Below are 12,759 nucleotides of genomic sequence, written 5' to 3'. Positions count from 1 at the left end.
TGGCACTGTTGCCATTTTGACCTGGATAATTCTTTATTGTGAGGGTGCTGTCCTGTGTGGACATTGTGAGATGCTTAGCAACTTCTTTGGCTACTACCCATTAGATGCCAATAGCACTCCTCGCCCAAATTTTGAAAACAAAAAATGTCTCTAGAAATTGCTAAATGTATGCTTGGGGGAAAATCACCCCCATTTGAGAACCACTGCTGTATATTGTAGTCCCCTGATATCACTACCATAGTGAGCTGCTGCTGCTGAAGTGAAGCTATTGAACCTCTGAAGTCTGGTAGGGCAGGAGAAGGCTGAAAACCATCATTACAAGGTTTCATATATATCAGGCAAAGAATTTCAGGATGAAATACACTATGTTATTGCAGCTTCATGATTCTATAAATTCATAATTTCAAAAAGCTCTACCACTGTGGTTTCTTGTGATGGTGAATGCTCACGTGCAGCTGAATTACTTTCAAATCTGGGTATAAAACAGCATAAAGATGTTGTTCTTTTGGAAAACATAGAGTTGAAAGAGGCCCATATCAACACAATTCTCAGTTGTGTAATATCTGAGAGACCAAGATCTGAAGAAATACAGCTGGGGTTAGAAATGGGATTTTAGACAGTCTCAGTGTTGTGCTTAGTGAGGTTGCTCTGTGGCTTGGCTAACAGCACAGAGGGGAGAAAGGCAACAGGAAATGAGCACTTTTTCACTGTTGCTACATACCCTTCGGTTTCGCAAAGTATGTGAGACAGCTGCTACATCATGTTTTGGTGGATCATGAAATTCAGTACCAGGAAAGTCCACACTGGATCCTGTCAGGATCAGGTGTGGGGTTCTGTGATGTGTTTTCAACAAACACTCTGTTTAAAAATAATCTGGTAGCATAAACCAGGAGGATGTGGTTACATGAAGGTTTTAAAGTATTTTAGAAAAATAAATACAATGCTCTGCGGCATGACTCTACTAATGTGAGTTGTGTCTCTTGAGAAAGATAATTGAGGTTGAAATCTTGATCCCACATATAAAGGTTCCCAAGGGACATATTCAGTCAGCACATGATTAATTATTTACAACATGTCATGTACTCTAATGAAAAAGAGAGCCTTACCCTTGACTAGCTTACCGCTTGGAGAGGGGATACTCAATGCCGCAGAAGTCAGACCATGGCAGTGATACACTCAGGGGCTTCGGGGGCACACAGGCTAGGCAATCTGGTCACCAACTTTAGTTTGTTTTCTGTTGTTCCCAACAGAATACCTAAAACTGGATAATGTATAAAGAAAAGAAATTTATTTCTTACAGTTATGGAGACTAAGTCCAAAGTCAAGGAGGGGCTACATCTGGCAAGGGCCTTCTGCTGGTGGGGATGCTCGGCAGAGTCCTAAGGTGGTGCAGGCCATCACGTGGTGAAGGGGTTGAGTATGTTAGCTTAGGTCTGTCTTCCTCTTCTTATAAAGCCACCAATCCCCCCTCCCATGATAACTCATTCATCCATTAACCCATTAATCCATGAATCCACAAATGGACTAATTCATTAACGAGGGCAGAGCCTTCATAACCCAATCACCTCTTAAAGGCCGCACCTCTCAATATTGCTGCATTGGGGATTAAGCTTCAACATGAGTTTTGGAGAGGACAAATGTTCAAACCATAGCACTGGGATCAAGAAAGACTCCCTTTGTAGGTGAAGTCTAAGCTCAGGCGTGGAAGATGAGTAGGACCTAGCTGGGCAAAAGTGGGAGCACATGTGTAGGGGCAGAGAGGCAGCCAAGGGGCGAGCAATGCTGTCAACAAAGATGCTTGGATGGGAAAGAGGAGAGGCTGGGGCACACTCAGGGATGGCAAGTGGCTGCAGCAGAGTGACAGGAGGGAGCGATGGGGCAGAGAGGTCATGTGGGAACGTATGCAGGGCTGTTTCAAGGCTTCTGCAGACCTGGATACTTTTGGAGACCCCATTATACAATATATTAAACATATTAAAATGCACCCCAATTCCATATAAGTAATTTATACATAATGATGACTTTAATTGCAGGTGACTATTTAATAACATATTACCTTTTTAAAAGTTTTCCTTTTGTATTTCAGAGCCAGTAATTTTTTTCAAGATAGCAGTCATTTTAAAGGGGTCCTGCAAAGCTGGTAGGCTCTAGGCACTGTGCTTAAAACAAATGATAAAATGGACTTGGCTTTTGTGTCATAAGCCTGCAAACTGCATCCCTCTGCCCCAGTATCCAGTCTCATTTTCGCTGCTCTCTGGAGTTTTAGCAGGGCATGTGGCCTTTTGGCTGGACAATCCATTCCTAGGTTCTTTTGCAGCAAGGAGCAGCCATGAGACCAAAGTTTTGGCTGTGGAGATGTGTGCAGAAGTGATGTTTGAAATTTTCAGGTCACATTCTTAAAAAGGAAGCTGGCTGCCCTCCCTTCGCCTTTCTCCTTTCCTGTGGGCTGGAATGTGGGTGTAGTAGTGGTGAAATAACTTCAGCCGTGTAGACAGGGGAGACCTCAGTGTGCATCAGAGTCACCTGGAGGGCTTGTTGAAACACCGATCTCTGGATACCATCTCCAGAATTTCTGATTCAGGGGGTGGGGACCATTTCTAACAAATTTCCAAGTGACGCTGCTGCTGATCAGGGACCACACTTTGAATACTAGTGCCCTAGGGGATGATGGAGTGGCAACAGAGGAGACACCTGGGTTTCTAGATTATCTTGTAGAGTAGATCTGCTTTCTACATGGACTGCTCAGTTACCCCCATGGCAGATAAATAAACTGTTATTTATTTTTTTGAACCACTGTAGTTTTGGATCAGTTTGTTACAGCAGCTTAATCTATAGCAGCTAAGTCATGTTCAGGAAATTGAACTTTACCAAGGGAGGCAGTATTGTATAGTGGATGTATATGGGGCCAAATAGCACGCATTTGAATCCCAGTTCTGCTACTTCTGAGCTGTGTGATCTTAGGCATGTTATTTAACCTTGTTGTGACTCAGTTTTCTCATCTATTAAATAGATCCTGAGGGACAAGTTCACCTAGAGCTCATTCCCTTTCTAGACTATATCCAGTAGCAGGGCCTAGAATTCCCTGCCCAGTAGCCATGAGCAGGTTCCAAAGTCTGCATGGACTTTTCTGGCTTTGTCCTGATGGCTGACTATACCTACTAGGTACCCTTGGTCTGAGATGTTGCCAAGGGGTGGCTGTGGGACAGTGGTGTGGGTAGAACTCAGATGGGCAGGCTAGAGTGTTCTACATTAGACATGAGGCCTCTCTGGCGTGTGATGACAGAGCAGAGGGTGGGGAGAGATAGGGGTGAATTGCAGACCGGTGGCACACTCTCCAAAGAAGTCACATTCAGGTAGCACAGAACAACCCATGAGTGTGATGAGAATTCTATTTTTTTTTTTTTAAGACACAGGGTCACGTTCTGTAGCCCAGGCTGGAGTGCAGTAGTGCAATCATAGCTCACTGCAGCCTTGAACACCTGGGTTCAAGCAATCCTCCCAAGTAGCTGGGACTAAAGGTGCATACCACCACAATGGCTTTCAATTTTTGTAGAGACGAGGGTCTGGCTATGTTGCCCAGTTTGAGGCTGGCCTCAAACTTCTGGCCTCAAACAATCTGCCCACCTCTGCCTTGCAAATTGCTGGGATTATAGGTGTGAGCTATTGTGTCTGGTCAGAATTGTAAATTTGAGTCTGGCTCTCCAGTTGTCATGAAAGTATATTTGTTAAGTTAGGAGAATAGAACATATTTAATAGTTTGATAGCTGGATTTATGATTTTAAAATATTTAGACATTGGCAGGCAAACTTCCTTTTGAACACCTGCTCTGCCCTGCAAATTTAGGTGGGGGGGATGGGGGGGCTGGGTACCTTGTCACCCTGGCATGAGGAATAAATGTAACAACAGATAAAAAATACTCAAAGCATGGCTTGGCACATATGGTATGTACTCGACGGCATTGAAAATAATGATGTTTATGATTCTCCTGAAATCTTAAAAAGGAAGCTGGCTGCCCTCCCTTCATCTTTCTCCATCTCTGTGGGCTGGAATGTGGATGTGGATGTAGCAGTGGTGAAATAACTCCTGGGGAAATTTTATCTTAACCTTGACACTAAGAAAGGACAAGATGGCACAAGAAAAATAAACCAAGTGGGCTTTACTTATGATGGAAAACTCTTAAATAAAATACTACCAAATAGAATCCTACAGTCTATCTTTAAAAGGATAATATATTGTAACCAAATAGGTTTATCAGAGGAATGCAAAGATGATTCAGCTTTTAAAAATATATCAAATGTAACCTACTACATCAACAGCTAAAAAAAATTCACTTCATATACAAGTCTTACTAGAAATAGATAGAAATGTCTCTAACTTATAAACAATATATCAGAAAACTATAACAAACACCATATTTGATAGTGAATTATTAGAAACACTAGGGTAACAATGGGGACTATTAACCAAATCAGTGACCATAGGAGAATGAGTGGGCTGAGGAGGGAGAGAGCCAGCCGAATGGAGAGTTCCAACACGTCTGCAGCTCTGGAAAGAAGTAAGCTTGGTGGGAAAGAATCTGTGGGTGACCCATAGGCGAGAGTGGAAGGCAGGAATCAGATGAGATCAATTAGGGAGAGAGAGTAGGGTGAGAAGAGAACCAAGAAGAGAAGCCAGGAACACTATCTTAAAGGAGCCATGACACTGGGGAGCCAGAGACTGAGTCTGGAAGGGAGCAGACAGAGGAACAGAAGCAAAGGGAAACCTGGAGGGAAACGGCACTGAGGAGGAGGCTGTTCTTCACAGAGTCAAAGTAGAGGGCAAGGATTTAGGAGTCACAATTTGCTACTGAGAGGCTACTGTTAACCTTGGCCAAAGCTGTTTCTGTGGAGCAGGGAGAGCTAAGGGCCGTGTGGGTGGGTATTCAATGGTAAAATCAGAAGTAGAAGGAGAAAATGAGCACTTCCATCAGGAAGGGGAAGTGAGCTGTGTGTAGGCACCATGAGAAGGAGGTGAAGTTCCAGGGGAGTTTTATGAGGTTGTGGTGAAATCAGCATTTTTGTAAGTCTGAAGGGGAGCAAGCAGTGGAGAGCAGAGAGACTGACAAGAGACAGCAGAAAGCAGATGACTGATGGGGCAAGTTCCTGCTGAAGGTGGGAGGAAAGAGATGCTCATAAAAGTGAATTACTGTTTCACCGTGGAGAAAACATAAATGAAATCATTTACACTGCCATTCACTTATTAATTCAATAAGTATTGATTAAGTTTCTACTATGTCCCAGGCACTGGGCTGGTGCTGGAAATAAGATAGAAAAAATTCCCACCCTATATTATGTAAGTTCATTAACTTAAAACAAAAGGAAAACCAAATCCAGAAACAAACAAAAATTTGGCCCCTGTCAGGCCAGCGCTAAAGGAGGCATGGTCTTGGAGGAAGTGTGTGTGACTGCCAGGCACTGGAGTCCCTCAGCAGGAATGCTGCTCATCTCAAAGGCAACACAAAGTGGCAGCTGGGACCAAGGATCCAGAATTTGAATACCCTCCCACCACATTCTATCAGAGAGTCCTTTAGGACTATGTTACTGTGAGAGAAAAAACTTTACTTCAATGGCAAGTTTTAACTATGAATGATTAGGAGAGTCTCCTTTCTCCTGAAACATTGCTCTTAGGGACAGAGTGGAAAAGACTCCTGGACATATGGGCCAGAACTACAATGCGTGTTAGAGAGAAGAGGTATACGCCATGTGTCATAACTAGAAAGGAGAAATGCAGGCTTGCTGTGCTTAATGCACTCAAAACCTCAATAAAGACAAATGGCAATAGGCAAAAAGATGATGACAAATACTCATCTCATTTACATCAGTAAACTTGATATCGAAACCTTCAACCCTCTGAATAGCAAGTCACTGGTTCTTTTCTTTCACTTCCCCCTCCGGCCCCTGCCCCAACCAATTTCATTCAGATACAGCTTAGCTGGACCAAATCTATCAAGTCATGCTTATCCTTAATCCTCATCAGAGTTCTTGAAGTCATCAACTAACCATATTGATTTTGAAATAGAAAAAGAAAAGCAGAGAAGCTGTGTTTTGACCTCTCTCCTGAAACATTGCTCTTAGGGACATATGACCCAGAACTACAACTGCAATGCATGTTAGATAGAAGAGGTATACGCCATGTGTCATCATTAGAGAGAAGAAATGCTAAATTCATGAATAGGGATTCACAGAAAGTTTTAACAGAAAGGGCCTTTGAAGTAACTGACTGTGAACTTATTTGACAAGATGAAAATAATCCATCGCAGGGCTACATGATGGATGCTCGGCTTAGTATCTGGGTGTGCTGCAACCCCCCCTAACATTTTTTTCTATTATGCCATGTTACCATATTCCTATATTGAGTTACATTTTCAAATACATGACTTTTCCAGTGAATAATTGAGAGAGCTCCTTTTCTGAAAAAATTCCCACATGGAATGGATAAATGAACACTTGCACCAAAGAAGATGCCAACATCAGACTGCAAATCTCTAAGACAGACAAGACAAAAAGTTCTGAAGTGAAAAGTCATCTTTGTTCACACTGTGGATTATTCAGGTTTCTTGCTTTCCCCTGACACACATTTTTTAAAAATTGACTTTATTTTTTTACAGCAATTTTAGATTCATGGCAAATTTGAGTGAAAGATACAGAGATTTCCCATGTACTCCCTGCCCCTCGCATACATAGCCTCTCCCATTATCAAAATCCCCCACCAGAGTGGTTCGTCTGCTACAATTGAATGTATGTTGACACATCATTCCCCAAAGTCCATGGCTTACACTGGTGTTTCACATTCTGCCACTTTGGGCAAATTTATAAGTACACAGATCCACTATTATGGTATCATATAGAGTAGTTCCACTGTCCTAAGAATCTTCCGTGATCATCTATTCATTCCTCCTTTCCCCCTAACTCGGGCAACCACTGGTCTTTTTAACTGTCTCCATAGTTTTGCCTTCTCAAGAATGTCATAGTTGGTAGCATACAGTATGTAGTCCTTTCCAGTTGGCTTCTGTCACTTAGTGATACACACTTAAGGTTCCTTCATGTCTTTTCATGGCTGGACAGCTCATTTCTTTTCAGCATTGAATAATATTCCATTGTCTAGATGTACCACTGACATCTGCTTTAAATCTTTTGCCCATTTCATTTTTACCCTCTAACCATTTCATTACTAAAACACAAAACAAACTCTGGAAAGGAGTTTGTTGATGAGAAAACACTGAAAGTACGATTTAAATTGAGGAATGGAGATTTTCTGTGGATAATTGTCTATGTTCCACTTTACCAAAGAAAAACGAATTTCAAGTACTGCATAAAGTAATTCTCGTTAAAAAATGTGGGAATAAAGAGATCAGTCCTGGGTACTGGGAATATATTTATCTCACAGAAAAATCTCGCCCACAAAATGCATCAGACTGAGATGAAATGCTCTAGGGTATATTAAATTTTATTCTAATATTGAAGGGAGGGAAAAAAAGGACGGAAAGAAAAATGAAACAGGATGAAAAATAAGGTGATTGGGAGAGAGAAAAGACAGAGAAACTTGTTAACGACAGGACTTTCTGAGCAAGATATTTTTCTTCCTTTTACAAGTTGGAAGCTATTGAATAATTCATGCCAAGCGTGGAAAGGCTGTCTTTTCCCTGGGTGATGTATAACTAAGCAGGAGAGAGCTTCGAGTGGGTTCACCACATCAGCCACCACTCCTGCTTCTGAGCACAGGGTGCTCTCCTCTTGAGCTCAGCTTCTGCTTTTGCAGCCAAGCATTCTTGCTGCTGCTGCCTGCCTGCCCACCCGCCTGGGCTTGCAGCCCGCCACTTTACTTTCTCCAGCCCTGATACCAGCTGAGAAGTCTCCCTGCAGCTGCTAGTTCCTGCCCAGGACCATGTGTATGGATGCTGCTTGGGAGAAGCGGGCACTTGCTCCTGGCACTGATCCCAGCTGAGTTTCTCCTGTTGATTTCTGGGCCACTGATGCAGTTGCTGAGGAGGTATTTCCTGGCATCCCTCCCCCTGAGACACCGGCTAAGGACCAGCCTAAACGCAAGGTAACCTTCACCTCTTTCCCATGGGATTTTCCCCAGCTGGGATATCTCTGCTTTCTCCTGGAACTAGGTCCTCCAGCTGGCAACATTTCTCTCTCTCTCTCTCTCTCTCTCTCTCTCTCTCTGTGTGTGTGTGTGTGTGTGTGTGTGTGTTGGGGGAGAAGAGGAGACTGTTTTAGGTATTGCTCTGTCCTAGGGCTTCCCCGATACCTGCTGAATCCAATGCAAAGTGGCCTTTCCCGTGGCTCTGGAGACATTTCCGAGGCAGGCACCTGTCATCTGCCACCCCCGTCCTCCTCGAGCTCCCTTTCTCCCCCTCCCCCAGCCCATTATTCTGCTTCAGCCTTTTGTGTCGGTGGCAGAGGGCTGAAGGGATGTCTTTGCCCTTCTGGCAGGCAGGACAGTGTCAGGATGGACCGCGCTGCCAGAAGCCGACGCTAGCGAGGGAGGTGTGAAGAGTTGGCCAGAATGACCAACTCCTCCTCCACATCCACCTCCTCCACCACCGGTGGCTCGCTGCTGCTGCTCTGCGAGGAAGAGGAGTCGTGGGCGGGCCGGCGCATCCCGGTGTCACTCCTGTATTCGGGCCTGGCCATCGGGGGCACGCTGGCCAACGGCATGGTCATCTATCTCGTGTCGTCCTTCCGAAAGCTGCAGACCACCAGCAACGCCTTCATCGTGAACGGCTGCGCCGCCGACCTCAGCGTCTGCGCCCTCTGGATGCCGCAGGAGGCGGTGCTCGGGCTCCTGCCCACCGGCTCTGCGGAGCCCCCCGCAGACTGGGACGGCGCTGGGGGCAGCTACCGCCTGCTACGGGGTGGGCTGCTGGGCCTCGGACTCACGGTGTCCCTCCTCTCCCACTGCCTCGTGGCCCTGAACCGCTACCTGCTCATCACCCGGGCGCCCGCCACCTACCAGGCGCTGTACCAGAGGCGCCACACGGCGGGCATGCTGGCGCTGTCCTGGGCGCTCGCCCTGGGCCTCGTGCTGCTGCTCCCGCCCTGGGCACCGCGGCCCGGCGCCACGCCACCGCGAGTCCACTACCCGGCGCTGCTGGCCGCCGCGGCGCTGCTGGCGCAGACAGCTCTGCTGCTGCACTGCTACCTGGGCATCGTGCGCCGCGTGCGTGTCAGCGTCAAGCGGGTCAGCGTGCTCAACTTCCACCTGCTGCACCAGTTGCCCGGCTGCGCCGCCGCCGCCGCAGCCTTCCCGGGCGCCCAGCACGCGCCGGGCCCCGGTGGCGCCGCGCACCCGGCGCAGGCCCAGCCCCTGCCGCCCGCGCTGCACCCGCGGCGGGCACAGCGGCGTCTCAGCGGCCTGTCGGTGCTGCTGCTCTGCTGCGTCTTCCTGCTCGCCACGCAGCCACTGGTGTGGGTGAGCCTGGCCAGCGGCTTCTCGCTGCCGGTGCCCTGGGGAGTGCAGGCGGCCAGCTGGCTCCTGTGCTGCGCCCTGTCCGCGCTCAATCCGCTGCTCTACACGTGGAGGAACGAGGAGTTCCGCCGCTCCGTGCGCTCAGTCCTGCCGGGCGTCGGCGACGCGGCGGCCGCTGCTGTTGCCGCCACAGCCGTGCCCGCAGTGTCCCAGGCGCAACTGGGCACCCGCGCCGCGGGCCAGCACTGGTAACCTAGCCGGGGCCCGAGGGAAGCGGAGATCCCCGGCTTCCGACGTCCTTGGTCACCGTCGCCTCCTTCCCTCCTAAGGCATCCCCTGCCTGAACGAAGACTTCCGCCGCGAAGCCCGATAAATCGGGGGAAAATGGGGCCTTAGACCCCAGCGGGCTACCTGAACCAAGGCGTCTCTCTAAGTGGGGCGCCCGAAGTCATTTTGGACGGCCACCTGATTTTTACCCTTTGTTTCTGTGTTTTAGAGAAATCCTAAAGTCAAAACACCAGAGACTTGAAGAACTTGCAAACTGGCGTTTTAAAATAACCGGTTAATTTATTTCGACACAGTTTGTTTTTGAAAAAGAGCTTTCATAATGTATAACCCTTTCCACTTTCATCGTCTTATATATGAAGCGCCTTGAGTGTGCATGAACCAAAGGAAATAACATTGAAGAAGGAAAACAATATGTAGAAAGTATTTTAGAAAGTAACCTGTCTTTGATGATGCTTCTCTTACCATTTAGTTTTTGTATATTACCCTGGGGCAGTGAAGCCCTAGGTGTGCCCACCAGTATGAGTTGCCATTAAGACCTCAAGCCCTTTATTCTTAAAAGGGTTTTTAATAAAGTCTTTCTCAAATGAGGTAGAATCTTAGCCAGTGAGAAAAAAAAATTATTTTATGCTCCTTTTTTTTGCACTCTTAAGACTGAAAATTGGCGTTGAGTGTTAAAGTGAAAATTTTCCAGTTTGATAATTGATGGTCAGAGCCAGCACTGGAATTTTGAAAACAAATAAGGTGATTATCTATTTTAGGTACCGTTTCACATTTTCTATAGCATGCACACTTGTTGCTACCCTCATTTTGTAACCAATTTATTTGCCTTATGAATGTGATTGCAGCTTTGAACATTCTGTACTATAATGGTTGCTAAGAAGAATAAGTCCTTCTGTTTTCTCTTTAACATTTAAAATATCTCAATGCACATGATATAATTAAACACTAATAATACCATGACTGCATAGCTAATATTAGCTGCTATTGCATGCTCCTAGATGCTAGAACTTATTGGGCATGTGGTATACTAAAGCAATACCCGTTAGACAAGGATATTTTACTTCTTCCAGACACCAGAAGAAATGGCCTTCAATTATTTGAAAAGAGACACAGAGACACCTCTGGCTACCTAGAGTTCTTCCTGTCTTGACCCAATTTATGAGAAAGCTCCCAGTTGGGACTTTATCTCACAAGTGGAATCACAGTCAAGATGGATCAATAATATGGTTTGGCTCAGCAAAGCCAGCTGTGCTCTTTTAGGGTTTAAACAAGCCACACGTTAGAAAGCAACACTGTTTTTATGTAGTTCATATATATTACATGACATTTAACATTAATATTGTATGTATTGAAGGAGGTATAATAAACTCAGTCATATATAGTGAACAGTTCAAATGGGAAAGTGTTCTAAAACATATTATTTGAGATTTGTCATATTCATCTTTGGTTTACTAAATTTACTTAGAAATATTTGAAATGCAAAATTGTGTGAAATCACCTTATTAAATTAAAATGGGAAGAAAGTAATTTTAATAATTTTTAATAATCATATGTCAGCATTCTGACTACTTACCACATCAAATCTGGGCCCAAACAGCCTCAGTTAACTGCATAATTCAGGAACAAAACCAGCTTGCTTTGTTGCACGCCTGGGCAATTTCAGCCAGGACATTAGGACCACTTGTTGTACATTTGAATAATTATGGAAGTTGGGACATGTTAAGGAAAACAAATATGTTCATCACCAACAATCAGCTGTCATTTTATTAATCTATCCCTTTTGTGCATGCACCATTTCTCTCTTACTAACAGTTTCATCTGTTCACATTTTCCTTGATTCAAATATTAAAGTTCAGACAACTATTCTGAGTTTTTTTTCTTCTGTCTCTGGTTTGCTTGCATACCTCCTTGAGAACGTTGTAACAGAGGATATGGTATTCCAAAGCACTAGTGATGAAAGTAACTTCTTCTTGCTGGCTTTATCTAATTTTAGTTTGTACAATTATTTCTACTTTATATAATTAAATAAGGCCCACATACCAGCATCAGACAGAAATAGGTAAAATTTCCTTTCTGTAAGTGTTGGGGAATAGGTTACAATAACAGAGAGCTGAGAATTTTCCTTTTGGGGTGGGGCTGGAGGGGGGATGCTTTTCTAAGTCTCTTTGTCAAAAAGGTCTTCTGTTAATTAGAACTTTATCTCTGTTTCTCACTGTAAATGGCTGTGAATGACTTCCCCCCGCTATTCCTATAAACATCTGCCACGCATATGAAGTCAGCTTTCCAAGTGGTATCTTGGTATCTTGCAATGTTTCTGGCTAGCACTGAGAATCATCTTATACTGGCTCCATGCCAATGGGAGACCTACTTTAGCTTAATTTACTGGTAATTAACTCCACAGGACTGATTCACTTTTAATTTCAAGGTAGTAATGATGCGTCTAAAAATGGCTTACCAGGGCACTAGCTGTGAGTGTTGGAGTTGTTGGATTTACAGATTAACAGAGATCATGTTTTTATTTAAATGAAACCACGTATTATCCACTCAGGAATAAAACAAATCCTAATTGCTGTCGTGGGCTTCCCTATTTTGCCTTTTCTACTTTTTTCTCCCTTTAGATATATGCCTGTTAAGACATATAGCACCTGCCTTTCTTCCCCTTGCATTTTAAATAGCTAAATTCTAGGATGTAATAGGTATTACCCCTAGCACTTCCCTTCTTCCAAATTGTAGTATGTGAATAAACAAGAATTGTTTTTCACAAAAGCATCCACGGGTGATCTTTGTTTTAAACAAGACAGGGAGGGTTCCAAGATCAGACAAGTTTTCCTGTGTCTCAGAATTAGGGAGAAAGATTTCTACAATGGGGGTATTTTTTTTTTTCAGGAGGACCCAGTTGGAGGATAGAGTGGGGCTGAGGAAGGGAGAAGGGGCTTATTTTAATCCTCACATAGAGAAAGTCCTTGAAAAGACCTGCTTACCAATGGAATGTCAGCTTGCTTTAAACTCATGGGCAGT

General features: G+C 44.8%; 1 protein-coding gene across 1 annotated transcript; it reads left to right on the top strand.

Moving 5' to 3' along the window:
- The first annotated feature begins 7,721 nt into the window (after positions 1-7,721).
- Positions 7,722-12,503, top strand: GPR88 (G protein-coupled receptor 88). Its single transcript, XM_031016623.3, has 2 exons — positions 7,722-8,085; positions 8,478-12,503. The coding sequence occupies exon 2, from the start codon at positions 8,551-8,553 to the stop codon at positions 9,703-9,705; it is 1,155 nt and encodes a 384-aa protein (XP_030872483.2). The 5' UTR covers positions 7,722-8,085; positions 8,478-8,550; the 3' UTR covers positions 9,706-12,503.
- The last annotated feature ends 256 nt before the right edge of the window (positions 12,504-12,759 follow it).

The sequence above is a fragment of the Gorilla gorilla genome, chromosome 1 (genome assembly GCF_029281585.2).
Source record: "Gorilla gorilla gorilla isolate KB3781 chromosome 1, NHGRI_mGorGor1-v2.1_pri, whole genome shotgun sequence".
NCBI lineage: Eukaryota > Metazoa > Chordata > Mammalia > Primates > Hominidae > Gorilla > Gorilla gorilla.
Note: the sequence above shows the minus strand (reverse complement) of the source record. Positions and strands in the feature narration are given on the sequence as shown.

What these genes read in the sequence shown, in the direction of transcription:
- GPR88 (XM_031016623.3), top strand. Translation starts at nt 8,551, where the DNA reads ATGACCAACTCCTCCTCCACATCCACCTCCTCCACCACCGGTGGCTCG.